The sequence below is a fragment of the Dipodomys ordii genome, unplaced genomic scaffold (genome assembly GCF_000151885.1).
Source record: "Dipodomys ordii isolate 6190 unplaced genomic scaffold, Dord_2.0 Scaffold16, whole genome shotgun sequence".
Classification (NCBI taxonomy): Eukaryota; Metazoa; Chordata; class Mammalia; order Rodentia; family Heteromyidae; genus Dipodomys; species Dipodomys ordii.
The window spans coordinates 2,180,300-2,208,103 of NW_012267232.1; the positions used below are offsets into that span (position 1 = coordinate 2,180,300).

Here is a 27,804-nt window from a genome sequence, read left to right on the forward strand (position 1 = left end):
TTAGAATAATTCCAGGAGCTTCTTTCTTCCCTGGCTTGTTTGATCTTAAGCCTATTACTACTTGTTTATATGTCAGAACCCTCTGACATATAATATTAATTTACTACACATTTAAAAACACATTTAGAATTATTACATGATCCCTCAAGTGAGCAAAAATGCCTATTTTTTGTAATCTCAGAGAAAACAAAAGAGTATCACTAATTGAGTATAGTTGTACAATTTGTACTAACTCCTGGAGAAGGGAATGTCACATGTCACTTTAAATTGATTGAATCCTGAATTTCCACAAAAGCCAAAGTTGGTTCCTTGTGAATCAGCTTTTCTAGGGTCAAAGTTCTGGCCAGCACAAACATCAGCGTGTAAAAGACTCTGCTTGCTTTAGTGGAGAGGCAAGGCAAGGAGTAGTAGAGAAATAAACTGGCTGATGTAAGGTATTATTTCCCTAAAGAACCATCTTTCCTGGAAGCTGATCTAGAGGTGGTTTATGTAGTAGCTGAGTGGTCACAAGCTGGGGCTCTTTTGTGCTTACCTGTGGAGGTTTGTGGCCCAAAGACACACATCAATCCTAATCCCTCACCAGGATACAAGGGATTAGTTTCTCAGTTCTCCAAATCTGAAGAACAAGGATCATTATTTCCTTGACTATTCTTGTCATATTAGTTTTCTCCCATGCAGCTCCTTATATGGAGGGAGTAGTAGCTGCCCCCAGTTATTCTTGTGACCACCAATAATGAAAGAAAACATTCTTTACCAGCTTTTTGTTAAAGACAAAGGTCACAAGCAGTTAACTAGGGAGTCAGGCCCACATGTATTAACAAATACTATCCTACACATTAGGGTTGCTTAATGTGACACAGGCCAGACAATGGCCAGATGACTCCCTATGGTATCAGGTTCTTTTATCTCTCTCTCTCTCTTTCTTCCTTCCTTCCTTCATTTGCTTCCTGTGTGTGTGTGTGTGTGTGTGTGTGTGTGTGTGTGTGTGTGTGTGTGCCAGTCCTGGGACTTGAACTCAGGGGCTGGGTGCTGTCCCTGAGCTTCTTTTGTTCAAGGCTAGCTCTCTACCATATGCGTCTCACAGACTTTTTTTTTTTTTTCCGGTCGTGGGGCTTGAACTCTGGGCCTGGGCGCTGTCCTTCAGCTCTCCAGCTCAAGGCTAGCGCTCTACCACTTGAGCTACAGCGCTACTTCCGGTTTTCTGGTGGTTTATTAGAGATAGGAGTCTCAGGGTCTCTCCTGCCAGGGCTGGCTTTGAACCTCGATCCTCAGATCTCAGCCTCCTGAGTAGCTAGGATTACAGGCGTGAGCCACCAGCGCCCGGCTTCTCCTGCTTTTATTTTATTTTTTTGTTGGCTGTGGGGCTTGAACTCTGGGCCTGGGCGCTGTCCCTCAGCTCTTCAGCTCAAGGCGAGCACTCTACCACTTGAGCTACAGCGCCACTTCCGGTTTTCTGGTGGTTTATTGGAGATAGGAGTCTCCCGGTCTCTCCTGCCCGGGCTGGCTTTGAACCGCGATCCTCAGATCTCAGCCTCCTGAGTAGCTAGGATTATAGGCGTGAGCCACCAGCGCCCGGCTTCTCCTGCTTTTAAAACCCAGGAACTCACCTGGAGTCCTAGCTACTCAGGTGACTGAGATCTGAGAACTGCCGTTCAAAGTCAGCCCGGCTTTGACTGATTATCTTATCATGGGCTTTACAGGATCCCTTCTCCAGCAAAGGTCATCTGTTTGCTTATCTTTCACGTGGTGTGGGATCAGGCATTTCTGATGCAGCGCCTCATTTCCCTTAAGAGAAGTGCGGTTCCAGGCCCCAGATGCTTTCCTCTTTTATTTTTGTTGTTGTTTTTTTTTTCTGTTTAACTCGGTGCATCCCACAATAAGCTGAGCCCGCAGGTCTTCAGCCAAGGCCAGAGTTTATGGGCCACCGCCGAGGGCGGGGCCAGGGGGCGGAGCGAGGGCCAGTGACGCAAAAGGCTCTGACCAATAAGAACACCCGCGGCGCCCGCGGCTCCGCGCGCCTATAAGTAGGCAGCGCTGCCAGCCTCGCCGGCAGGCGGCTGCTTGGCGCGTCCCGGCGACTGGGCTGTCTACCCTAGAGGATTCGGGCCGTAGGTCACTGTCAACCGCGGTATCGCCAGCCAGATTCAGCCGCAGGCCTTGAAACACCCCTGGGTGTCTCGCGTAGTGCAGCTCGAGGTCCATGGAGAAGGGCCCGGTACCGCAAGAGAAGCCGCGGGGCACCAGGTGCACCAATGGGTTCCGGGAGCGGGAGCCGTCGCGGCCTGGGTCCAGCCGGCCGCCGGCCGAGAGCTCCCCGCGGATCCCCGCCACCAAGAGTCCCCAGCCCGCCGACGACTGGAAGAGGGAGCGGCCCCGCAGCGAGGAGGATAACGAGCTGAACCTCCCCGGCCTGGCGGCCGCCTACTCGTCCATCCTGCGCTCGCTGGGCGAGGACCCCCAGCGGCAGGGGCTGCTCAAGACGCCCTGGAGGGCGGCCACCGCCATGCAGTTCTTCACCAAGGGCTACCAAGAGACCATCTCCGGTGGGTGCGCGGGCGCCGGGGAAGGGGAGGCGGCGGCGGGGAGCGCGGGGCGGGGCGCTCCAGGAAGTTTTCCTGGAGTTGCTTCACTTTTGGCCGCGGGATCGAATGCTGTCACCTTGCGAACCCCGCCCTCGGCCCTGGCCCGCGCCGGGCCCAGGCAAGGTCCGAGGTGGCGGCGCGCGCGGCGGGCGCCCGTGGGGTGGGGGGTGGGGGTGGGCAGCCGCCTTTCCACCCGGAGATCAGCCGCAGCAGCTTTTCTATCTTGGTGTGTGTGTGGGCGGGGGTGCCCCCCTTCTCGCTCTAGGCACGTGCCATCTCCTCCAGAGGATGGGGTCGCATGGGTGGAATCACCCTGTCCCGTCCCTCCAGGTGGGCATCTGAGATCCCGTTCGCCCGAGCGCTTCCGGGACCCACCTTGGCCGTCCATACTTGAGCACCTGTTGGAGTGCCAGTTTCTGGGTCGGTGGGTTTTTCGGAGATCCCCTGATTTCTTTTACAGGTCTAGGTGTATGGGAGGTGTGTGTTGGTGAAGCCCAGCCTGTCCTAAGCCACCTTGTCGGGGACCGGTACTCTTGATCTGCCACGGGGGTGGGGGGGCTGGGATCCTGGGGAGAGCTGTCATTCTTTTTTAATCCACCTGGTTAACTCTGGCTAGGAACTTCCCCCAAATTTGGCACCATTCCGGGCCTGGGCTTCCGTGGAGTTTGAGGTGTGGGGTTTCTTGGGCTAGTTTGCATCCCCAAAAACCTTCTTCCTCTTCCTTTCTCCAAGGAAATAAAGCGACTCCCCGCCACTGCACCAGGAGTGGAGTCCAGGAGGCATGTTGGGCGGGCCTGGGATTCCTGCCCTCCGCCTCCCTTCCCTCAAATCTGCAGGGTTGACCCAGTGCTGGGGTCAGCCAGCGTGTTGGACTTTCTCACTTAGGAGGTGGGCCGGCCGTGGTGGTGTGAAGGGGAAGTGGAAAAATGCCTGCTTGTCTGAGTACTGTAGGTTGTTGGTGTTATTATTATTGTCTGTCATGGGGCTTGAAGTCAGAGTCTGGGTTCTGTACCTGAGTTTTTATGCTCAAGGCTAGTGCTCTACCACTGTCTCATAGACTTTTCTTGTCTGGGCTGGCTTTGAACCACAATCCTCAGATCTCAGCCTCTGAGTAACTAGGATTACAGGAGTGAGCCACCAGCTCCTGGCAACAGCTGCTTCTGCTTCTGCTGCTGCTTCTTCTTCCTCTTCTTCTTCCTCTTCTTCTTCTTCTTCTTCTTCTTCTTCTTCCTCCTCCTCTTCTTCCTCTTCCTCTTCTTCCTCTTCCTCCTCTTCCTCTTCCTCCTCTTCCTCCTCTTCTTCTTCCTCCTCCTCTCCTCCTCCTCCTTCTTCTTGTTTCTAACTTGTGCACCTGGGTGACCTTTCTTTCTTTGGCTGAAGAAACCTATGGCTTTCTCCTAGAAAAACAGTGCTGCTTTGAAAGCTGCCTCCCCAGCCTGTCCCTGTCATTTCCCTGAAAGAATGTGGAGCAACTCAGAACACATCCTGAAAAGAATAAAGTCATTTCTGCCCAGTTTTCCCCACCCCCAAGGAAGGGTGGGAAATTAGAGTGTGGGAAGGGTGGGGCCCCCAAAGGAAATGATACTACCACATCTAAAGCCAAGATATGGACCTCTCATTTTGTTTTGGGTTCTGTTGGTTTTTACTCCTGGATGGCAAAGTTTGGGGAGGAGGAGCTCAGAAATCAATTTCAAGATGCAAAGACTGAAGAACAACCATTTGGTTTTCTGGGAGTTCAGCTTTGGGGAAAGTTGGTTACTGTGCTGTTTCAGGATGTTCTGAAGAAGGATTTTTTTTTCTCTTTAGTGCAGGTACTGGGGTTTGAATTCAGGACCTGGGCATTGTCCTTTAGGTTCTTGCTCAAAGTTAGTGCTGTACCACTTGAGCCATAGCTCCATTTCTGGCCATTTGGTAGTCAATTGGAGATAAGAGTCTCAGATTTTCCTGGTTTCAAACCTCAGGTCTCAGATCCCAGCTTCCTGAGTAGCTTGGATTACAGGTGTGAGCCACTGGCACCCAACAGAAATGATCGTACTGGGGGGCTTTGATCAATCTGTCTGCCTCCTGCAAACACAGAAGGTGGTTTTCTCTGTAGCGTTGCTCAAGAAAGTGGTAATCTTTCTATAACCTAGCATGGATCTCACTGCCCCAAGGGGAGGGGTTTCTTGCCCTGACACTGGTCACAGAATTATTTACTGATGTGCCTGTTTATTTGGGAAATGGTTAACAGAAGCTTGTCTCATGAGCCAAGATTCAGCTAAAGAGGACTAGGGACTCAAAAGGACCTCATTTTACCTTAGAAAACATTTTAAATTGTTAATTTATTAGTAAGAAGTTCACAGGTATAGAGACAGAAAGAAGATTAGTTTCTGTACACTGGGAAAGAGGGAGGAATGGAGAATGGATATGAAGTTTCCAATTGCACACTTCAGAATGGTGAAAATGAAGTCTTTTTTTCTTTTTGGTTAGTCATGGGGCTTGAACTCTGAGCCTGGGCGCTGTCCCTCAGCTGTTCAGCTCAAGGCTATCGCTCTACCACTTGAGCCACAGTGCCACTTCTGGTTTTCTGGTGGTTTATTGGAGTTAAGAGTCTCATGGAGTTTCCTGCTTGGACTGGCTTTGAACGGTGATCCTCAGATCTCAGCCTCCTGAGTATCTGGGATTACTGGCGTGAGCCACCGGCGCTCAGCAGTGAAGTCTTTTTATGGGTATTTTACCATAGCAAAAAGTTTGCAGATCCTTTCAGATTGATTGATAGCTATTAACTGAATTGTTTAATATACTAAGTGCTTTATGTGAATCATCTTTCGTAATCCTCAACTTTGAGGTAAGCACTATTTTCTTATCTCCTGAAAGGATATGGAGGGAGCAGGGTGGACAGCTTCAATGTCACAGGCAGCATATCTGCTCAGCTCTTAGGTACTTCCTTCCTTAGCATGAAACACAGTGAGATGGATCCATGTACCCTACCTACCAAGTATTTCTGTGAGCTAGATCACTAGCATTAAAAACAAAAAGTGGTTATTCTTAGCACATGCAAACATTAATCCTTTCCTACCCACCCTTCCCCATTTCCTTTCCATCTTCTTCATAACAGAATCTCGCCCATCAGAAAGTTAAGTGCTTGGAAATGTAGCCTGGGATGATTTCTATAATTTTCTTCATAGGGGCTAGTAGCTGTTAGATTGTGAATCACCGTCTGCTTACTCTGGTGAAATATGATGTCACTGAGGAAGGTCTGTTGATTTAGCAATCTCCCTGTGTTGTTTTCTTGGGCTTGCTTCTTCCAAGGAACTCCACTGATGATGGTTTAGGGAGAGGGGCCTGGTTTTTGGTCTTCTTTCCTGCCCTAAATTCACTTAATGACCTTAGGAAAGTGGCTTAACTTCTCTGGGCTTCAATTGCCCCTTTGTAAAGTTAGTTTAGATTCCAAAGGAGGAAAAGCAAATATGTAGTAGAATGGGGCTTCCCCTTCTGTGGTATGGCCATGACAGACATTACTAATTAATCTCTACTTTCCTGTGGCTGGAACAGACCTTACTAATTAAACCAACTAAGCCTAGAATCAGCTGGTCTCACATTGGTTTCAGTACTGCTGCTCAAGTGAATTAATGATGTAGTAACTCTTTGGTGATGTAAGAAATAGGAATTTTGACAAAGGGTGATCAAACGCAGTAGTGGTACTCATTAGACTCTGTGTGGAAAATGAACTATACAATTTGTGGATAGGAATGGGAAAGAAAAACTGGGAGAGAGTGAGGAAGGGGGTGACATTGTCCAAAAAGAAATGTACCCTTTACCTTACTAAAATAACTATAACCCCTCTGTATATCACTTATATATATATCAATAAAACAATTTTAAAAAATGAAAAAAAAAACAAAAAGTGGGGATAAGAATGTGGCTTAATGGTAGAGTGTTTGCTTAGCATGTATGAAGCCCATGGTTTGATTCCTCACTACCACATAAACAGAAAAAACCAGAAGTAGCACTGTGGCTCAAGTGATAGAGTACTAGCCTTGAGCAAAAGAAGCTTAAGGACAGTGCCCAGGCCCTGAGTTCAAGCCCCAGGACTGGAAAAAGAAAAAAAAAAGTGGAGCAGAATGGATTAGATCACTTTATCACATGTGAAGACATTGTGAGAATGTTATAAGAAATGTCTATGTAGGATTTGTGTGTGTGTGTGTGTGTGTATGTGTATGTGTGTGAGTGAGTGTGTGTGTTCATGTTCATGGGTATATGTACCTTCTTTTTTTTTATTGTGAAAATACCATACAGAGGGGTTACAATTACATGGTCAAGATAATGAGTACATTTCGTATCAAGCATTGTAGCCTCCTCCTTTGTTTACCCTTCCCATCCCTTCCCATCCTCCCCATCCTCCCCGTGCCCTCCCACCCAACCCTCCTCCCCCCCCCACCAAAGTTGTAAAGTTCGTTTTTGACATAATGACTTGTACGTCTTATTGTTGCAATGGGTCCCTCTGTATCCCTAGTTAAACGGTTTGTTTTTTCCCTTCCCCTCCACAATTATACCAACATCAAATACAGTGAAAGCAGGGGTTATACCGTGGGGGAGGGACATACAAAGCAACAAAGAAATAATCTTATACATGTGTTATAAGTACCTTTCTTCTTGTAGGTTACAGTCAAAACCTTGAAAGCCTCCATAGGGGGGTCATGTTTAAAAGATTCATATTGGTTTTTATTTTTTAGGTGCATAATTAAAAAGAGGACAGTGAGGGGACAGGAAAAACTATGCAGAAATGGATCTGAAGTGGTAGTAGTCCTTGTCTTGGATGGGAGAGAGAAGGAAGGCTTCTGGGAGTCAGTGACACATCTTTACATCTGTAGAAAATATGGAAGAGTGATAGGGAAAATCTGAACAATCCCAATTTTCAATTTATTTTGAGACATTAAGTCAATGACTACCATAGCTTGTTTCTAAATAGGAATAAACTTTTCAACTTATTGTTTTTTGGCAGTACTGGGATTGAAGTCAGGATTTAAAGCTGACAACCCCTTTTGACTAGCTTATTTTCAAGGCAGAGTCTTGATTTATGTTTGATCTTCCTACTTGTGAGCACCACTGTGCCCAGCCATTGGGCGAAAAGCACCCAGCCGTTGGTTGAAATGAATCTCAAGAACCTTTACGTCCAGCCTAACCACAAACTATGATCCTCCAATCTCTTCCTAAGTAGCTAAGTTTCTTAGGGATAGGGAATATCTGGCTTGATGACTGTATAAATCATCTAGTTTGGTCCTGTCAGAGGCTACCACAAGTAGCACTTAAAATTCAATAAGGAGCTTTTTTCATAGCAATATCAATGCCAGCTAACATCAGTACTCCAAATGGATCTTGCTCATTCTAGGCAAGGTTTCTTTTTTTTTTTTTTTTAATTTTTTTTTGGGTCCGGTCGTGGGGCCTGAACTCTGGGCCTGGGCGCTGTCCCTCAGCTCTTCAGCTCAAGGCTAGCGCTCTACCACTTGAGCCACAGCACCACTTCCGGCTTTTTTCTTTTTGCTTATGTGGTGCTGATGAATTGAACCCAGGGCCTCATGCATGCAAGGCAAGCACTCTACCACTGAGCCACCTTCCCAGCCCTAGGCAAGGTTTCTTATCTGTAAGTCATTTCTCCTGTCCCAGTAATCCTTTTTTTTTTTTCTTTTCTAGTACTGGGGCTTGAACTCAGTGCCTGTGCACTAACCTTAGTCTTTTCCCACTTAAGGCTGATACTCTACCACTTGAGCCATAGTTCCACTACTGACTTTTTGGTATTTAATTGGAGATAAGAGTCTCATGGACATTTCTACCCCGCTGGCTTTGAACCACTATTCTCTGGCTTGCTACAGGTATGAAGCACCAAGTCCCTAGTCCACCTTACACTAATAATTACATTCACAACACTGTTTCTAGTAAGATCAAGTTAGAAGGTACTTGAGGTTTAGTACGTCAACATAATTTTGTTTGGAAGGGGGAACAATTTGATTCATTCCAGTACTAAATACTAAGACTTATTGGGAATTTTGTTTTTTAAAAGAAGTATTGAAGGGGGCTGGGAACATGGCTCAGTGGTAGAGTGCTTGCCTTGGATGCATGAGACCCTGGGTTCGATTCCTCAGCACCACATAAGCAAAAAGAAAAAAGCCAGAAGTGGTGCTGTGACTCAAGTGGTAGAGCACTTGCCTTGAGCTGAAGAGCTGAGGGACAGTGCTCAGGCCCAGAGTTCAGACCCCACGACCGGACCCCCTGCCCTACCCAAATAAAAAAAGACAAAAAAGAAGTATTGAGTGCTAGGTACTAAATGCTGAGAACAGAATGAACAAAGCTGAGTATGGTTTCTCTCTTTAATGGAACTTTAACCTTCTCAGAGGAAAGGGATATTAGAGAATCACAGGAAAGAGAAACGTGGTGACAGAATCACCACTCAGTGAGAGCATTTAGCATAGGAACTTGATCTGCTGGGAGCTTGAGCTGAGTGAGGTCTGAATAACTAATATTCTAATTATTCACTAGCTATTAGGTCACATTTTGATCTTGCTTGATCTTCTCAGCTGCGTTGTAGAACAACTAATGTTGCAGTTGTATAAACAAGGAAACTGAGGAACAGAAGAACTTCCTGCAGATACTTTCCTGAAAATAATGGAGTTGAAATGATGATCATGAGAGTTATCATGATCTCTGACTTCATGTTTCATTTGTCCATAATGTTTTATTAAGCTATTGGAATCTCCTTTTTTTTTTTTTGCATTTTTCTGCTGTTTTCTTTACCCAGTTTTACAAAGTTCATATTCTGGCATCCTTCCTCTCCCCAGGACTCATTTGCAGGAGATCCTTTGTCATCCAAGTACAGCATTTTTGAACCAGTCTGCAGTATTAAAATTCACCAGGAGAGGGCCAATGTCTAATCATTGGATTATATGAGAAATTCTTCATTCCAGGTGATATAAATGTTTTCTAGTCAGGTATAAGTTCTCTATCAAGTTTATGGTAATTAGGTTAGGGGATAATATAGACCAATCTTAACTTAGCATCATGTTTGGATTGCAAGTTTTCACTCTTGTACAAAGGTTCAAATGTGCCCAAAATACATAAAGAGCTTTTGGGTACCCATTGTACAGCCTCAGTGGTAATTCCCCTAACCCTCGGGTCTGTCTGCTTTGTCCCTCCTACCCATAACCCTCCTCACAGAAATATGTCAGGATGATTTCTGTAAATCACATTGTCAATTACAGATTTTCCCACCAGTATTTTACCTATTTTATTTTTTTTTGCAGCTATTAGTGGTTGTCTAAATTTGGTATTTATTAGAAAGGCAAACTAATTATGTATGGGTCTTTAATTTTTAAGTTATTAGCTAGAGTTTTTTGTTTGTTTGTTTTTGGTTTGTGCTGGCACCAAGGCTTGAACTCAGGGCCTGGATGCTGTCCCTGAGCTTCTTTTGTTCAAGGCTTGCACTCTACCACCTGAGCCACAGTGCTAATTCTGGCTTTTTCTGAATAGTTTTATTGAAGATAAGAATCTCATAGACTTTCCTGCCTGGCTTGGCTTTGAACCATGATCCTCAACTCTCAGCCTCCTGAGTAGCTATGATTATAGGCATGAGCCACCAGTGCCTGGAGCTAGCCTTCTTTAAAGAAGGTGTAAAAGGATTTTGGGCTGCTCTTGTAACTCTTTGATAAGTTCTGAAGTATTTAAAGGCTTAAATTTTCTGCCTAGGCTAGGTTTGAACAATATTCCTCAGATCTCAGCTTCCTGAGTAGCTAGGATTATAGGTGTGAACCACCAGTACCCAGACAGGTTGAAGATTTAAATTTGTGACAGTTGAAGCTGACAAAGTAACTGAATTCTTTTTTTATGGCTATTATCTTCTTTAAAAAAAAATTTTATGGGCTGGGAAGGTGGCTCAGTGGTAGAGCGCTTGCCTTGCATGCCAGAGGCCCTGGGTTCAATTCCTCAGCACCACATAAGCAAAAAGAAAAAAAAAGCCGGAAGTGGAGCTGTGGCTCAAGTGGTAGAGCACTAGCCTTGAGCTGAAGAACTGAGGGACAACGCCCAGGCCCAGAGTTCAGGCCCCATGACCGGACCAAAAAAAAAAATTTTATTGTGAAAATACTGTACAGTTACATGAACAAGGTAATGAGTACATTTCTTATCAAGCATTGTTGCCCCCTCCTTTGTTTTTCCCCTATCATCCCTTTCCTCCACCTCCACAACTACATCCCCCCATTTCACCTGCCTAAGTTGTAAAGTTTGTTTTTCGACATAGCATCTTGTACATCTCATTGTTGCAATGGGTCCACCTCTATCCATATTTAAACAATTTGCTTTTTCCCTTCCGCTCCCCAAATTATACCAACATCAAATACAGTGAAAACAGGGGTTATGCCATGGGGGAAGGAATAGCTGAATTCTTCAAAGGTGGAATTCAATGGAGATGAAGAGTGCCCTAAACTATAGATTTAGTTTAAACATTTAGTTAGAAAGGGTAACAGAAAAACTCAAGGATAGACAGTCTTAGAGGGAGGCACCAGAGCCAGGAGATCCAAGAGTATAAATCTTGGAGGGAAAGCTGGGCGCTGATGGCTCATGCCTGTAATCCTAGCTACTCAGGAGGCTGAGATCTGAGGATCCAGGTTCAAAGCCAGCCTGGGCAGGAAAGTCAGAGAGACCCTTATCTCCAATAAACCACTAGAAAACCGGAAGTGGCGCTGTGGCTCAAGCAGTAGAGTGCTTGCCTTGAGCTGAAGAGCGCAGGGACAGTGCCCAGGTCCAGAGTTCAAGCCCCACAACCAACCAAAAAAAAAAAATGTTGGAGGGGAACAGTTTTAAAAGGAAGATGTCTTCAACTAGAGTGCTTTGGTTCTAAAAATCTCTGAGAAAATCCATCTTCTCAGTCTTTCATCCTTGGGCTTATCCTCTGTGGTTGTGAAGTCATGAAGGAGGCAGGATTGTCCTGTCCAGGGTCTGTGGAGGGCAGGGCCTGGAGAGGGAGTGTACTGGGAAAGCCAGTGAAACAGTATATCCTCTGCTACCTACTCTACTGGGACTCCCTTCTCCTGCATTCAGCTCCAAAGATGCCTCTTCCATTGAGCAGCCCTTCTCCAAAGGAAAACCACTAATGTCCAGTCTAAAATGTTGCAGCCATCCCATTGGATGTAGTCCTTTGGCTGTTCTATTGTCTATTCATTCTTCTCTAGCTTTATTATTAGTTGTGGATATCTTACCCCTGGATATAAGACATCTGGTGTTCAAAAATAGGAGAAAAAACTAGGTAGTTATTACACATTTTAAACTATTTTTAATACTTAGAGTTTTAAGAATGAAAAATTATAATGATATTTATAGAATATATAGTGGTATTATGATGTACATATTGTATGGGATGATTAATCAGGCTCTCAGAAAAGAAGTCTCAAGACATTGTAGACTTGAGCCAAATAACCTGGTTTTGAAAACCTCAAAACTATCAACTGTGTGAGTTATTCACTGTGCCTCTGTTATATATTTATAATATACAGTATCCCACAGGGCTATTGTGAGGATTCAATGGGCTAATATGTCTATTGAATGCTAAGGAAGCTGGCGTTACTTCACTGAGCACAGTGTTTTCAAGGTTCATCCATAGTAACATAATTTAACTAGACAAAAACCTGTGTCATTCTTGTTTGATTTAGTAACTTATTCCGTATTCTTTTTGGGCGGGGTGGGGGGCAGAGTGGTGCTGGTTCTGGGGCTTGCACTCAGGGCCTGGGCCTGGGCTCTTTTGCTCAAGCCTAGCAATCTACCCCTGGAGCCACAGCTCTACTTCTGGCTTTTTGGTGGTTAATTGGAGATAGGAGTCTCATGGACTTTCCTGCCCAGACTGGCTTTGAACCATAATCTTCAAATCTCAGCTTCCTTACCAGTGATGATTTTATATATATTGTGCTGTATTTCCTTATTTAAAAAAATCTTTAGGACTGATATGTTGACACACACACACACATGGTGTGTGTGTGTGTGTGTGTGTGTGTGTGTGTGTGTGTGTATCAAACACCAACTCTGTGAAGTACCATGAGTTTGAGTTTAAGGGGAAGCAAGGCTAATTGGTCTGGTCTTTGCCCTCAGGGAACCCATGGTGTATTCTTGCAGGGACCAGACACCAAGTTCCTGGAAGGAGAACCAAAAGGGATTCCATATGGTGAGAAAGAAAATATGTACTACTGGCAGAGAGACTAGAAAGTATACATTACCATGGAGTAGATTTGAGCTGAATCTGGAAAAAAAATTTTATTAAAAAATAATAAGCCAGATAACAAAGGCTCACACCTATAATCCTACTCAGGAGGCTGAGATTTGAGAACTGAGGTTCAAAGGCAGCCCAGGAGAGTCCTTAAGAGTCTCCATTTAACCAGCAAAACACTGGAAGTGTAGATGTGGCTCAAGTGGCAGAGTGCAAGCTCTGAGTGAAAATCCAAGTGAGAGTACCAGGTCCTGAGTTCAACACATAGTACTCAGAAAAGTTAGTGAGATTCCAATGCAACCAATAAGCAAGATATGGTGGCGGGTGATGGGAAATGATGTTGGTCATTTGAGTTCACATTCTGCCATTTCTTTATCTTGATCCCTTCATGAATCAGCGTACGTACAGTGTATGCCTGTAAGCCCATCTATGAAAAGAGGCCCTAGTTAGGTTAGATAGGGTCTTCATGTTTTGGCTGGCCTCAAACCTCAACATTCTTACCATTTCCTCACATAAAGCAGTTCAGTATTTCAATTTAGTGCATTGGTAATTCTGGAGTTCCTTGTGTGTCTCATTTTACCCTTCTACTGAGACCTTGGGAAGCTTCCCTGCTCTCCTCTACTTATCTGGACTTTAAATTCTCTGGAGCTCTTTAGGTAAGCACCCTGGTTTAGTAGAGGAAATTGGCTGTTGCTGAGTTGTGGGTTGAGTTCTTTGGTGGTCTGTTAGTCCTAATGTTTCAGCTTTCCCAGGAGCACATAATTCTTGCTGTGAAGTGTGGTAAACTTTAGGTAACATGTTTTAGTTTTTACTTATTCTAAGTAGGAATCAGGCCTGACAGACACCAGTGGAAAGCATCCCAAACAAGAATTGCTTAGTAACATAGTTTAAAACACATACCTCTGTAGTTAATGGATCTGTGGCATGATGACCATTAGCAGCAGTGAAGGACTCTATGTGCTGGAGTTGAATGAGAAGAGGCATTGCCTTTCTCTTAGTTTACTTCAAGGGAGCACTGCTGTAGATCATACCTATAACTGACCACCACCCTTCGCATGTGCTGTCATGACTTCATGGGCACTGAGTAGGTGTGCCACTCAGATGGTCCCTCAGAAACTATCTGCCTTCAGCTATGGGGAGCAGGAAGCTAAGAGCACCTGACACCATAAACGCCCATGGGTTTTTTTGCTTTTTGTTTTCCTGACAGTACCCAGGCTTGAGCTCAGTGCATTATACTTGCTCTCCTGTCTTGTTCACAGTGGGGGCTTTACCACTTGAACCTTGCTTCTAGTTCAGTTTTATATTAGTTGATTGGTGATAGGTTCTTGTGGACTTTTTTGCCCCAAACCATGATCCTCAGTTCTTAGGCTCTTGGAGTAGCTACCTATGCTAATTTTAATGTCAGGCTAGTATGTCTTTTTCCCCTTTTTTTATTATTATTATTATTTATTATTTTGGCCAGTCATGGGGCGTGAACTCTGGGCTTGGGCACTGTCCCTCAGCTCGTCAGCTCAAGGCAGGTGCTCTATCACTTGAGCCACAGTGCCACTTTCAGTTTTCTGGTGGTTAATGAGATAAGAGTCTCACGGACTTTCCTGCCTGGGCTGTTTTTGAACCACCATCCTCAGATCTCTAGGATTACAGGTATAAGCCACCGGCGCCTAGCTATTATTTTTTTTTTAAGGGATGAAATGGTTTGTAAGAGAGAGATGCAAGTCCTTGAACTTCTTCTTTGGTGTGGTAGAAATTCTGTTCATTGATTCTAAGATCCATTTGGTGTTTAGTGGATCAAGAAAAGTCCCTCTTGCAAAATAGGAAGAGCACCTAGGCTCAGCTAGTCATAGCATCCCTGCTAACTAGTGTGTAGCCCAGACAAGTCACCCTGGTTCTCTCTTCAGGAAGCACAGCTGGTCTTGAGAGGGTTTGCAGTGCTGTGGGCAGGTTGATTTCCAGCAGATGAGGGCACAGCAAATACCTCGGGGTCCTTTGAGTGCCTGGGGTGCTGTTTTCCCTGGAAATGGCCAGTGAGTGGAAACCGTTTCTATAGTAACGGGAATCTTTTCTTATGATGCAGATGTTCTGAAAAGATTCTTCACCTTCAGGGTTAGTGGGCTTGGAATCTGTAGGCCTTTGATTAGATGAAGCCTTTATTTAGACTTCTCTCTGTTCCTTGCGGGAATGCTCTAGTCACTTCTACCAGGCCATAACCAAGTGCTAGCTTTACTAGCACTTGAGATTTCAGTCTATTAATAAGGGCTTTCTATCAACTGGAAAAGCAATTGTTAAATTCATTGGGTAAGACGGAATACTCAGGATCATACTTTAAAATTCTTCATTCTTATTTTTTGTGGTATAAAATTTCCAAACATAAAAATAGACAAAATAGTATAATGGACACATATATATGCACCACCTAGACAAAATTGTATAGTGGCACATATTCCTACAACCTAAATACAAATGAACATGTTGCCGTATTGACGCAGTCTGTTCTTTTACAGGTAATAAAGCAGAGACATGTATTTAGAGGTAAAATGTTACTCTGAAGAATGCTTATCTTTTGGGGGACCAAGGGAGGGCAAGGTCTCACTGTGTAGCTCAGACTATACCCACCTGGTTTGTTTTACCTCTTAACTTACTCCAAGCTTATTAAAATGCCTAATCTCTGTGCATATTTCTTCAGTTGTCCCAAATGGCTTTTACTAATGATTTTTAACTGTTCCTGTTCTCCCTACACATAACACTTTCCCATCAGAGATGGAAAGTTACTTCACCTTTATGAGGGCAAATTTCTTTTCTTGTTTCCTTTGTTTCTCTTCCCTCATAGGACATGGAAGTCTAAAGATTGGTTTAAACTCAAGGGAAATACTTTCAGTACAATGATGTCACAACCAGGAGACACTCATTTGAACTTGAAGATTTAAAGACTTGTAGTTGGTGTTAAGAGCAATTAATTCTTTCTCCCTCCTCCTCCCTCTCCAACACTCTCTCCCTCCTCCTCTCTCTCCTTTTCCCCATCCTCTTTCTTTCCCCCCTCCCTGCTTCTCTGTTCCTCCTTTCTTTTTCCTAGTGCTGGGGCTCACACTCGGGGCTTCATGTTCTTGCTTGTCTTTTTCACTCAAGGCTTTTCACTTGAGCCACAGCTCCACTTCCAGCTTTTTAGTGGTTAATTGGATATTAGAGTCTCACTGACTTCTGAGTCTCACTGACTCACTGCCTGGGCTGGCTTCAAATCTCAATCCTCAGATCTCAGCCTCCTAAATAGTTAGGGTTACAAGTATGTACCACTAGTGCCTGATGAAAAGCAATTCTTCTTTCTTTCTTTCTTCCTTTCTTCCTTTCTTTCTTTCTTTCTCTTTCTTTTTTTCTTTCTTTCTTTCTTTCTTTCTCTTTTTCTCTCTTTCTTTCTCCCTCCCTCCCTCCCTCCCTCCCTCCCTCCCTTCCTTCCTCCCTTCCTTCCTTCCTTCTTTCCTTCCTTTCTCCCTTTCTCCCCCCTCCCTCCCATCCTACCTTCCTTTCTTTTTTGTCTTTCTTCCTAAGATAGGCATCTCTAGAGAAGTTCCTTTTTAAAAAAATCCTCCTTATTAGTTTGAAGATTTATTGGGATTCTCTTTTTTTTCATAAAACCATTCCTGTTTGATTTTTTTTTAATAAAGGTCAAAGTAGAATGACATTACTGAACTTTCCTTTACAGAAACTGGATAGCTAGTTGGTAAAAACAGTGTTTTATAACTGTATATCCTCCCCAGACTCTGGCTGACCATAGGTCTTAGCTCTCTCTCTCTCTCTCTCTGATCTGCTCTCCTGAGTTGACAGATAGCTTTCATCCTGTCTTCAGCCTCCATCACTACTTTGCTTTTCTGTGTAAGAATTGGATTTGCTTTCCTCTTCCTCTGCTGTCATTGGACCTTGTCACCCCATGGCTGACCTCACCTGCTGTAGGGCTCTCCTGCTTGGGTCCATAGTTCCAGAAGGTCAGGTTTGCTCCTGGTGGCTGCAGACCAGGACTCTGGCCCAGATGCAGAAGACTGAGGTCAGAATCTCTGCTTAGCAAGTACCATGTTTCTAAATGACAGTGTTAGACACTGTAACATGAGCATGGTAACTTTTTTAATTAATGCAAAGTGTATCAGAGCCTAGGAGAGGTCATGAACTATGTGCAAAACTTAATTTGAAAAGGGCTCTAAAACAGAAGAGAAAGTAGTTTCTGCCCCAGGCAGCAACCAGACCTACTTGAGTGGGTGGGTAGTCTTCTTTGTGTTGTTCCCAATGACTGGATCACAAATCTTAATCATCATCATCATCATCATCATCTCCTCCTCCTCCTCCTCCTCCCCCCTCTCCTTCCTCCTCCTCCTCCTCCCCCCTTCCCCTTCCTCTTCCTCTTCCCCTCCCCCTCCTCTTCCTCCTCCTCCTCCTCTTCCTCCTTCTTCAATGGTACTGGAGTTTGAACTCGGGGCCTAGCATTGGCTAGACAGTTCCCCCCTCCACCCTCAAGGACTCACCATCTTCTGTCTTGGTGATGATATGAGGGTTCATAGTAGTTGTCAGCAGTTCCCCTGGCTAAACAGCAAATTGAGGCAAGCAGTTGGTCTGTTTTCAGTCCTTAGGCACTGTCACCAACCTCTCAAAATCCTATGCTCTCATCTCAATATTATAAAAATTCCGAGTTTGTTTGCTGGTTTGTTTATTTACTTATGCTGGGAATTGAACTTAGGGCCTTGTGAATGCTAGGCAAGCAATTCACCACTTGGCTATGCCTCAGCTCCTCTCTTCATTTTTTTTTTTTTTTATGGCAGTACTGGGGTTTAAACTTAGGGCCTTGTGCTTGCTAAACAGGCACTGTACAGCTAAACTACACTGCAATCCTTTTTGCTTTAGTTTCGTTCTGGATGGGGCCTTACATATATTTTCTGGCTCAGGCTGAGCCACCATTCTCCTGTTTATGCTTCCTGTACAGCTAAAACAATAAGTGCACCACCACAGATTGGAAGTACTGCGTCTTGCACTCAGGGCATATGCTAGGTAGGTGTTCTACCACTGAGACATACTTGTAGCTCTGTCGTTCACTGGCTACTTTTCACATATGGTCTTACTTCCTGCTGGGTGAAGACTTGGGCCATGATCTGCCTATTTTAATTTCTCCATAGTTTCTCGGATGATAAGCACGCACCACAGCATTCAGTTTCTCTCCATTGAGGTAAAGTTGCATGGATTTTTCTCCTTCAGCTTGCCTAGAACTACTACTCTCTACCTCCTGAGTAGCTGGGATTACAAATGTGAGCCACCATTCTTGTCCTTCTTGGTTGTTTATTAATATATAATCTAGCCAGGTGCTGGTGGCTCACACCTGTAATACTAGCTACTCACACAGCTGAGATCTGAAGATGACAGTTCAAAGTTAGCCCATCAGGAAAATGCATGAGATTTTTAAATCTCCAGTTAACTACTGAAAAGCCAGAAGTGGAGCTGTGGCTCAAGTGGTAGAGCACTAGCCTTAAGTAGAGACAATACCCTGGCCCCAATACTGGCCAAAATAAAAAAAGACATAATCTTGAGCTTACAGCCACCCCTAATGAGTATGATTTTCTCAGGGTGATTTGGGAAGCTATTTCTCTCTCTTCTTTCTCTCTGTGTATATATATGTATTATTTTTATTGTCAAGGTTGCAGTTACATAAGTAAGGTAATAAGTACATTTCTTGTCCAACTTGTTTACTTCCTTATTTTTCTCCCACTTTCCCTTCCCCATCACCCCCCAGGTTGTACAGATTATTTCCAACATAGTCTGTTGCAGTGATTCTCCCTTGTCCTTTGTCTCACCATTTTGTTGTTGCCCTTCCCTAATTCAGATAAACATATATACAATACCCAGTGTACCAAAATCAAATATAGTGACAACAAGGGATATACCATAAGGGGAAGAACACAAAAAATAAAAAAAATCACATAGAACATTTAAAAACAACAATACAGAAAAACCTCTTGTGTCCTTGTCTTTGAGTTCATTTAGCTTAGCATCATTATATGGTCATAGCTATTGAGCTATTCTGCTCATCTGCTAAGATTATCCTAGACATATGCTAATTATTGCAAATAAGGAAAACCATGGGGGAAGCTATATATTTTAAAACTCTACCCGATTAGCCATATTTGGAGACCTCTACTTTGTTGGTTGATTTCTCTTGGCCCTTAATCATTTGTCACTGATGGTGGTGGCTGGTACATCCTGCTGGTACTTACTTGGGTAGGATTGCAAGTGATTCCTCAACACTGTCTGTATGAAATCTCATACAAAGCAAGTGAGACAGTTGAGAGTGAGTGACAGGTGATATGAATGAGCCTGTTTGTTGTTGGAAGCTTTTTAAAGCAAATGGATGGTTTCTTATATCAGTGTGTACTTTCTTTAGAACTACTGTGAACAGGACCTTGTTATAACCATCTGTTTTGTAAGATTCACTTTTAACAGCTGGATTGTGAAAGATATACAAAATTATCCCATTGAAGAACTGAATTTGACAAGTGTTTGCTGTTTTTTTTTAAAGGATGACTCATTGAATATGCTTTGTTTTGCTTTCTTAGACACCCTTGAAATCTCTAATTTTGATCAACAAGAAATACTCAGAGTAGCTCACTGAGACCTGAATGAGGTTTGTTTGGCTTGATGACTTTTGAGAGTTGATCATGTAACCTATATGTTTAGCAGCCTGTAGTTTTATTTATGAATGAAGCTGAATAGTTTGAAATTTTTTCCCACTTCAGAACAGAAATCCCCTGCTGACTGAATGCCACACATCTCAAGAAACTGGCTGTGGAGCTTGAGGGTAACTGTTGTCCTTTAGCATTGGTTTCACTGTCCCAGATCTGAGAGAAATGGGAAGCTGACAGTGACGTTAGGCTCCTCTCTCAAACGCATCCTCTAACCTGTGAGGATAGTGAGGAGCAAATCATACGATCTGCACAAAGCTCACACTAGAACACAGGTCTCTGGACTCCTCATTCGCTCTTCTACGTCACCATTCTACACTCTGATCCCCTGTGCATCTGATGTCAGGCTCCCTGAATGGCAGCTAAAGAATGGTGTGTGGGTGGAGAGATTATCTGTGCTGTAAATTTCCATTACATTATTTCTATATCTTATAAGTAAATGCAATGAACACTATTATGATCAGGAACAGAGTGTTACTGAGCAATGTTCTTTATGGAATGTAAACCCTCACCAATTGGTGTAGTATTTGTGGCTGGACCAGCCAAGGATGGGAGTAACTCACCAGTAGTGCAGTTATTGATGAAACATGCCTGGAAACAGAATAGTCAAGAGCACATGTTTCAGTAACCTCAGCTCTGTGTGTGTGTGTGTGTGTGTGTGTGTGTGTACTGGTACTGGGGCTTGAACTCAGGGCCTTGGTCCTATACCTTACCTCTTTTGTTCAAGGCTGATGCTTTTCTACTTGAGTCACAATTCCTCTTCTGATATTTTGCAGTTAGTTGGAGATAAGAGTCTCATGGACTTTTCTGCCCAGGCTGACTTCAAACTACAATTTTTTAGATCTCAGCCTCCTGAGTAACTAGGATTATAGGTATGAGCTTCTAGTACCCAGCTTTCAGATATATTTTAATACCTTAAAAGAAATGTAAATTTCTTTCTTTCCTTTTCTATTTTGTATGCTGGTTCTGGGGCTTGAACCCAGAGCTTTTGTGCTCGACTAGTGCTCTCTACCACTTGAGCCACAGCTCCACTTTTGACTTTTTTGCAGCTAATTGGAGGTAAGAGTCTCATAGACTTTTTTTTGCCAGCACTGGCTTTGAACCATGTTCCTAGGATTACAGGCATTAGCCACTGGCACCTGGCTTTTTAAAATATGCATGCACATGCATGCACGCATACACACAAACACTCACACTCACACTTTGTTACTTGCTGATATTATCTTCTTACCATAGAAGTAACAACTATACTGAAGTTAGTCTCTTACACTTTTTTGAGTGACATTTCTTTCTTTTTCTCTTTCCTTCCTTCCTTCCTTCCTTCCTTCCTTCCTTCCTTCCTTCCTTCCTTCCTTCCTTCCCTCCCTCCCTCCATCCCTCCCTCTTTCCCTCCTTCCTTCCTTCCTGCCTGCCTGCCTGCCTGCCTGCCTTCCTTCCTTTCTCTCTTCCTTCTTTCATGTTTATCTGTGTCCAGCACTTCTTTTTTTCTTCCTTTATGGAACGCTTCACAAATTTACATGTCATCCTTGCTCAGGGGCCATGCTAATCTTCTCTGTGTCGTTCCAATTTTAGTATATGTGCTGCTGAAGCGAGCACTCCAGTGCTTCTTGATCAGAATGACTCCTTCCATCCTCCCATCCCAGTCCCTCTCCCAGACTCAACTTGATGTTTTCTACTTCCTGTACATTGAATAATTGTGTTTTTCTGTTCCCTTTATCATTCATCCTCCTCTTGCACTAACCCCCTCTTCAATCTCCTTTCAGCTTTCTTGATATTCATTTTGTTAAATTTTTCACTCTTGTATGTACTGAGCTTTAATTAACTCATATATAAAGAAAGCATATGTCTTTGTGTATGTTTACGTGGGAGGTTGTATTTTAGATCCAAAATCCATGTATGAGATACATATAATTTCATTTTTTACATAGAATGTCTCTAACAAATGTGTAGCATTGTTTCTACTTGATTTAGGTGGATTATGCTCTACCTACATGCTTTTCCAGGGATTTATTTATAAATGAGGCTTAGAAACACTCACTTTCATTGCTAGATCTTATTGTAGGGGGTAGCTGCATCCAAATGGAGTAATTCACAGCTAAGTCACCAGCTTTTGCAATTACCTATAAAGCTGTAGTGAGGCTTCTTACATTCTCTTCACCCTATGAGTTCCTTTATCTTCAAATCTGTTTTAAAGAAGTGAACTACAAGGTCAAGATGGACATATTAACTGGATAAACATAGGTGGATCTGTGTTTAACTCCAGCTTTGTGCATGATACTCCAGGACATTCTGAAACTCCAACAGCCTTAAGATACACCAATTACCTTCCAGAAGCTTATATAACCCAAATGGGTCGGGAAAATAAGCTCAAGTAATCACAGTACTAAAAGGCACAAAGAAATAAGTGCTATATGCCAATAGAGGCAGCTCTGATGTTAGCTGGTACTAGGAGGGTTTGGACCAATGATGTACTACTTTCTCCATCAGTTGGGCTTAGCTTCTCCTTGTAAGTAACTTGAGTTGGTTTAATTCCAGAAGTATATAGACTCTCTCTCTCTCTCTCTCTCTCTCTCTCTCTCTCTCTCTCTCATTGGATAACCATTTTTAAGACCATAAGGGGTTCTACCTAGCAGGCTAACTTCCTGAGAGATGGCTGCTGTGCAGTGTTGTATGCTGTCATTGCCTAGTTATTGACGGCAGGAGAATGTGATCCCTTCAAACTGACATTGTTTGATGATGGTATAGACAAACCTGTAGCTGTGGGAGGCCACTACATTCTCCTTTGTGTTTATGACTAACAGTAAGAAACAGAATGCCACAAACCCTCGTTTCCAGGGTTACCTTCTTGCTGCTGATAACAAGCAGGAAATTAAAGCAATCTGTGATAGTGTTTTGTTCTTATTATCCAAAGATGGTAGCTTACAGATATGTTAGAGAAAAACATAAGTAAATATAGCTGGGGAACTTTATTACTGAAGAAAAACAATGATTTGACTAGGCCAAGTTTATAGTGTGGGTTCAATTTAATGAAATAGGATATAGGCAACATATTAATATTTTATTACCACACAAAGCATTGAATCATATGAGGATTTCGGGTTTATTCCTTTTGATTTTGAGTATGTAAATATTTGCATGAGTTCAAACTCAAAACTGCCTGATAGATTATATTAAGTGACAGCTCATTTCCATCCATATCCCTCTGTTCTGAATGGCATATGACGTTAAAACCTCTTCAGTTCTGTTGTCAAACAGGAAAAGAAGCCACAAGAAACACAGTGTCATCTTACTTTTATAAAATAGATACGTGCCAAGTGCCAATGGTTCATGCCTATAATCCTTGCTACTCAGGAGGCTAAAATCTGAGGATTTCAGTTCAAAGCCAGCTCAGGTTGGAAAGTCTGTGAGACTTATCTCCAATTAACTTCCAGAAAACTTAGAAGTGCAGCTGTGGCTCAAAGTGGTAGAGCGCGAACCTTGAACACATAGAGGCTCAGGGACAGCACCCAGGCCCTGAGTTCAAGCCCCACAAATGACCAAAAAACCAAAACCAAACTACAGAATTTTCTGTTTTAGGCGGCTTCAACCCATGATCCTCAGATCTCAGCCTCTTGAGTAGCTAGGATTACAGGTGTGAGTCACCAGCACCTGGCTTAAAGATTATTTTTTAAAGTTCATTTTATATCTTTGGAAGGGTTGGGGGGAGAATAAGGAACTTGAGGATTTGGGGTGAAAAAGTACAGCAGTGGAGCTCACTGGACATTGATGAAAGTGAAATATACAACTTGTGGGTGGAGACAGGAGGGAGGGACTATGAGAGAATGAGGGACACTGACAAAAGGCAGGGTTCTCATTACCTGACTCATGTCATTGTAATCCCTCTGTACCCCACCTCTATAATAACAATAAAGTAAATTAGTACACATTTTAAAAAGTTTTTATAAAGTTCATTTTATTAAGGTATGATTAACATTTAATGGTACTTACCAACTCTACGTGGACAGTGTGCATTTTTAGCAACATAGCACTCCCAGCAGAATGAAGACATGGGCCTTCTTTACTCAGCATGCTTCTCCCACTTTTCTGATTCCTGGTGAAGCACCTGTGTACTTTCTGCCACGATGGTTTTACTTTTCCATGAAAAGGTACAATTGTGTATCACTAGGAAATTTTACTGTGCAAATGTCAAATCGTACTCACATGAAGTAAGATTACTGTGACATTATTAGGAGATATACTCTTACAGGCCCACTGTTGTATATGGGACCTGTGGTTGAGTGAAATGTCATTAACCTTTCCTGTGTATATGCATATTTTGATTTTACTGTTGCATTTAGTTATTTCCTAGCCTCCTCTCCTACTGCATAGTTCTGTCATCCTTCCATGTCTTTCCATAACCTTGTTGCATTGGGTGAGGGGAGAGGGAAAGTAGGAGAAAAATGAGGGAAAGGGTAATAAGTTTGACAAGAAATGTACTTATTACCTTACTTATATAACTTATATAACTTATATACTTTACTGTAACCCCTTGACAATAAATTTTTTTAATTTAATTTAATTTTATTTGTGAACATACTGTACAGAGGGGTTACAATTGCATGGACAGGATAATGCGTACATTTCTTACCAAGCATTGCAGCCTCCTCCTTTGTTTACCCTTCCCATCCCTTCCCAGCCTCCCCCCTCCCCCCCATCCAATCCTTCTCCTTCCCCCCTCCCCCCACCCCCTTCTCCCCCCCCACAATAAAAAATTTTTTAAGTACTTATTGAGACAGCATGGTCGCATATGTCTTAATCCTAGTTAGTTGGGGCAGGAGGATTATTAATTTGAGACCTGACTAGGAAACTTGATGAGACTTTGTTTCAAAACAAAACAAATACTTGTTGACTTATTTTGTAGAATATCCTTCAAATTTTCTGATAATTATAGCATAATTAAATTTGGGGGATTTCTTTTGCCAAAGGAGATAAATGTATCTGACATTTGATGATCCTCTTTCTTTCTTCAAGGAAAGAGAGAGAGAGTATTTCTTGTGTGGCTAAAGCTTTTAGTAAGGTGACACATGTAATGACATTATATTAAACTCTTGGAGAAATCCGGCATACTTCTGGGAACACTAAGGAGCTATTTTTGAACTTCTTTCAGAAACATGACCGAAGGTTAGGTCAGAATATTCAGAATAGAAAACTACTATTGGAGAAAGAATATTTACTTAAAGAATGACAGTGAGCCTTTTTCTCCCCAGGTTTTACCAGCCACTCGTATCTGTATTTATCTAAGGGTGTTGCAACCCCACACGTCCACTTTTGTGGACCACACTAATGAATTTTCTGCCGCACGATCAACTGCATCTCAGAATAGCCTGACTCAGGGGATAAGAACTGTGGTTGAGCTGATGACTCAGTATCTGCCGAGCCCCTAGTTGAGGAGCATCAGGGCCACTGGAGGTCAGCCAGTGTGGGTGGACATTTGTACATCTTCTCTGTGACTCACCAAGCTAGCTGCCTTCCTTTCTGAGGGCAAAATAGCTGTGGGTGGCTGCAGAGCTGTATTCATCACCCCCCTCCTGTGTAGTCATACTGGGTAGCTTGGGTATCCCCCAAATCCTTGAAATCATAGCGAGGTATCTTGCTATATCTTATCAGTCATGCTGTGTGGGCATTAGTACAGGGGTTTTTCCTCTCCCTCTCCCCCTCTCCCTCTCTCTCTCTCCCCCTCCATCTTTCCTTCCCTCTTTCTTTGGGACTTGAAATTAGAGCGTGGGTGCTGTCCCTTAGCCTTTTTACTAAAGGCTGGCGCTCTATCAGTTGAATTACAACTCTACTTCTGGCTTTTTTGGTGGCTAATTAGAAGTAAGCCTCAAAGATTTTTCTGATTGGGCTGGCTTTGAACAATAATCCTCAGATTTTAGTCTCATGAGTAGTGAGGATTATAGGCATGAGCCACTGGCACCTGCATGTATCAATTTTATAAAAATAAGATGATAACTGTGTTTCTTTGTGACTTCTTTTCCTGTTTGACAAGAGAGCTAAAGAGGTTTTAGTGCCACATGCCACTCACAGACAACACTGGGGAATTGGCTGCCATTAGTGCCATGCTATAGTAACATAGCACCATATTTCCTGCCTTTCCTAGGGAGCATTCAGGACAGGGCATTCTTCTAGTCTTCCCTTCTCCCCCATTATCTAATTAACATACTGTTTTGCAGATGAGTTTGAGATGTTCAGTGAGCACCGTTTTAAACAAAGTTTTTTGTTTTTCATTTTTAAATGTCTGTTGTAAGCTGACCGTATGTGCTAGGTACATAGCTTATACAGCACACTGTCTCCCAAAACCTCCTCAGAGAAGCAAACACATGCAAACTATATGATTTATTTCCTTTTTTTTGTGCCTACACTGAGGAAGTTTACAGGTGTAGGAAGCTATCTGGGGAGTTGATAATAGAGGTCAGGGGGGTTGGAGGCAGGGCTCAGTTGGTAGAATGCTAGCAAGTGAGTGAAAGTAGCCACAGGTACTGGGTTTGAGTCTTGGTCTTGGATCTAGAAAAAAAAGAAAAGAAAAGATAATAGAGATGTATATATAGTTCTGGACTATGAAGGCAAAGAGTGAACAGCAACTTTTTCCCTCATACCTGGTGTTCTACATAGCCATTATAGAGGAACACAAAGTATGAGGAAATGCAAAAGATGGTGAGTCACCCATGTCTACCTACAGAAATAGCCACTTTTATTTTCCATAATTCCCCCTTCCAGCCTGCCTTCTTCTCTCGCCCATCTTCAGTCTTCCTGTCTTCTTTCTCATACTATAACCCTATTTGTAATTCTACATTTATTTTGTCACATGTTGTCTCGAGGATTTGTTAAGAATGTAATTTAGAGAAAAAAGACTTTTACTAACTTAATAGAAAAATTCAGTAGCTTTCATTTATATGTCTTTAATACTTCAGTGAGGATTCACCTTTTTAAACGCTTATTGTCTTCTCCTGTCTAATCACAGTATCCTTTTGACTTTGTGTTTTGTGTAAAATTGGCAATGTGACTAAGTCAAGTCTCTGATTTCAGATGTCCTGAACGACGCAATATTTGATGAGGACCACGATGAGATGGTGATTGTGAAGGACATAGATATGTTTTCCATGTGTGAGCATCATCTGGTTCCCTTCGTTGGAAGGGTAAGACATTCCTTGTTTCCTAACCATTTAAAAGGGCATATAAATGAAAGTTTTAACTTAATATAATTCTATTTAAAAGTGTCAGCTACAAATTTCTATTTTTTTTTTTTGGGGTCCGGTCGTGGAGCTTGAACTCTGAGCTTGGGCACTGTCCCTCAGCTCTTCAGCTCAAGGCTAGTGCTCTACCACTTGAGCCACAGTGTCACTTCTGGTTTTTTTCTTTTTGCTTATGTAGTGCTGAGGAATTGAACCCAGGACCTCATGCATGCAAGGCAAGCACTCTACCACTAAGCCACCTTCCCAGCCCACAAATTTCTAATATCCCAAACATTTAGCATTATATTGAAATATTTACTCTTTATCAGCCTGACTACTCTGATAACTCCAAGGTAAGAAGCAGAAATGAAAACAAAGCAACAGATGGCCTCCCAGGCATTTTTTCCTATTAAATATCGTGGTAAAAGGTGAAGAGAATGAGGTCAAGGTAGCATCTTTGGGAATGATGTTCTGAAAATCTTTGCCCTTTATTTTGAGTGAATAAAGGGTGATCTATGGCATATGTATGACATGAGCAGTAGTGATAGCAAGATTTCTTGGGTCAGAGGTTAAGGTATTAATCGATTGAATTTGATTCTATTGCTTTCTATATTAGGAAAAATGAGTTGAGTGCAAGCTAGATGGCACATTATTAACTTTGTAAGTATAGTGAAATGTACCTTTGAAATATGTGGGTTTAGGACAAAGAGTTGTTTTCTTCTCCACCATTATATAAATTTTATTTTAGCTATTAGTAAATTTCAAACAAAAGACTTGCAAGACATAGTATTGTGAGTACCCATATACTCATAGTTTAATTGAATAAATATTCATATTTGCTTTAATTTGTGTTAGAGTTCTATTTTTTCATTAAAAGTAGAAGTCAAATATAGGAAAATACCCAAAGCACACAAAGATGTGTTTATTTTCACTGTTCTATGTTATTGCATTAAGTAGTGTATCACTGTTTATCTGTTCTGTTCCCAATGGACATTTGCGCTATCCTGATTGGGGTATTGCAAACAACACTGGTATCACTTGTCTCATGGTAAACATATGCATGTGTTTCTGTGAAGAACCTC

General features: G+C 42.8%; 1 protein-coding gene across 1 annotated transcript in view; it reads left to right on the forward strand.

The window, feature by feature from the left end:
- Positions 1 to 2,060: 2,060 nt before the first annotated feature.
- The window catches only part of Gch1 (GTP cyclohydrolase 1), a 48,002-nt gene continuing 22,258 nt past the window's right edge, over positions 2,061 to 27,804 (forward strand). The window contains exons 1-2 of the mRNA XM_013012348.1: positions 2,061 to 2,543; positions 26,577 to 26,686. Of these exons, the coding sequence (XP_012867802.1) occupies positions 2,201 to 2,543; positions 26,577 to 26,686 (453 nt within the window). The 5' untranslated portion in view covers positions 2,061 to 2,200. The remainder of the gene's footprint in view (positions 2,544 to 26,576; positions 26,687 to 27,804) is intronic.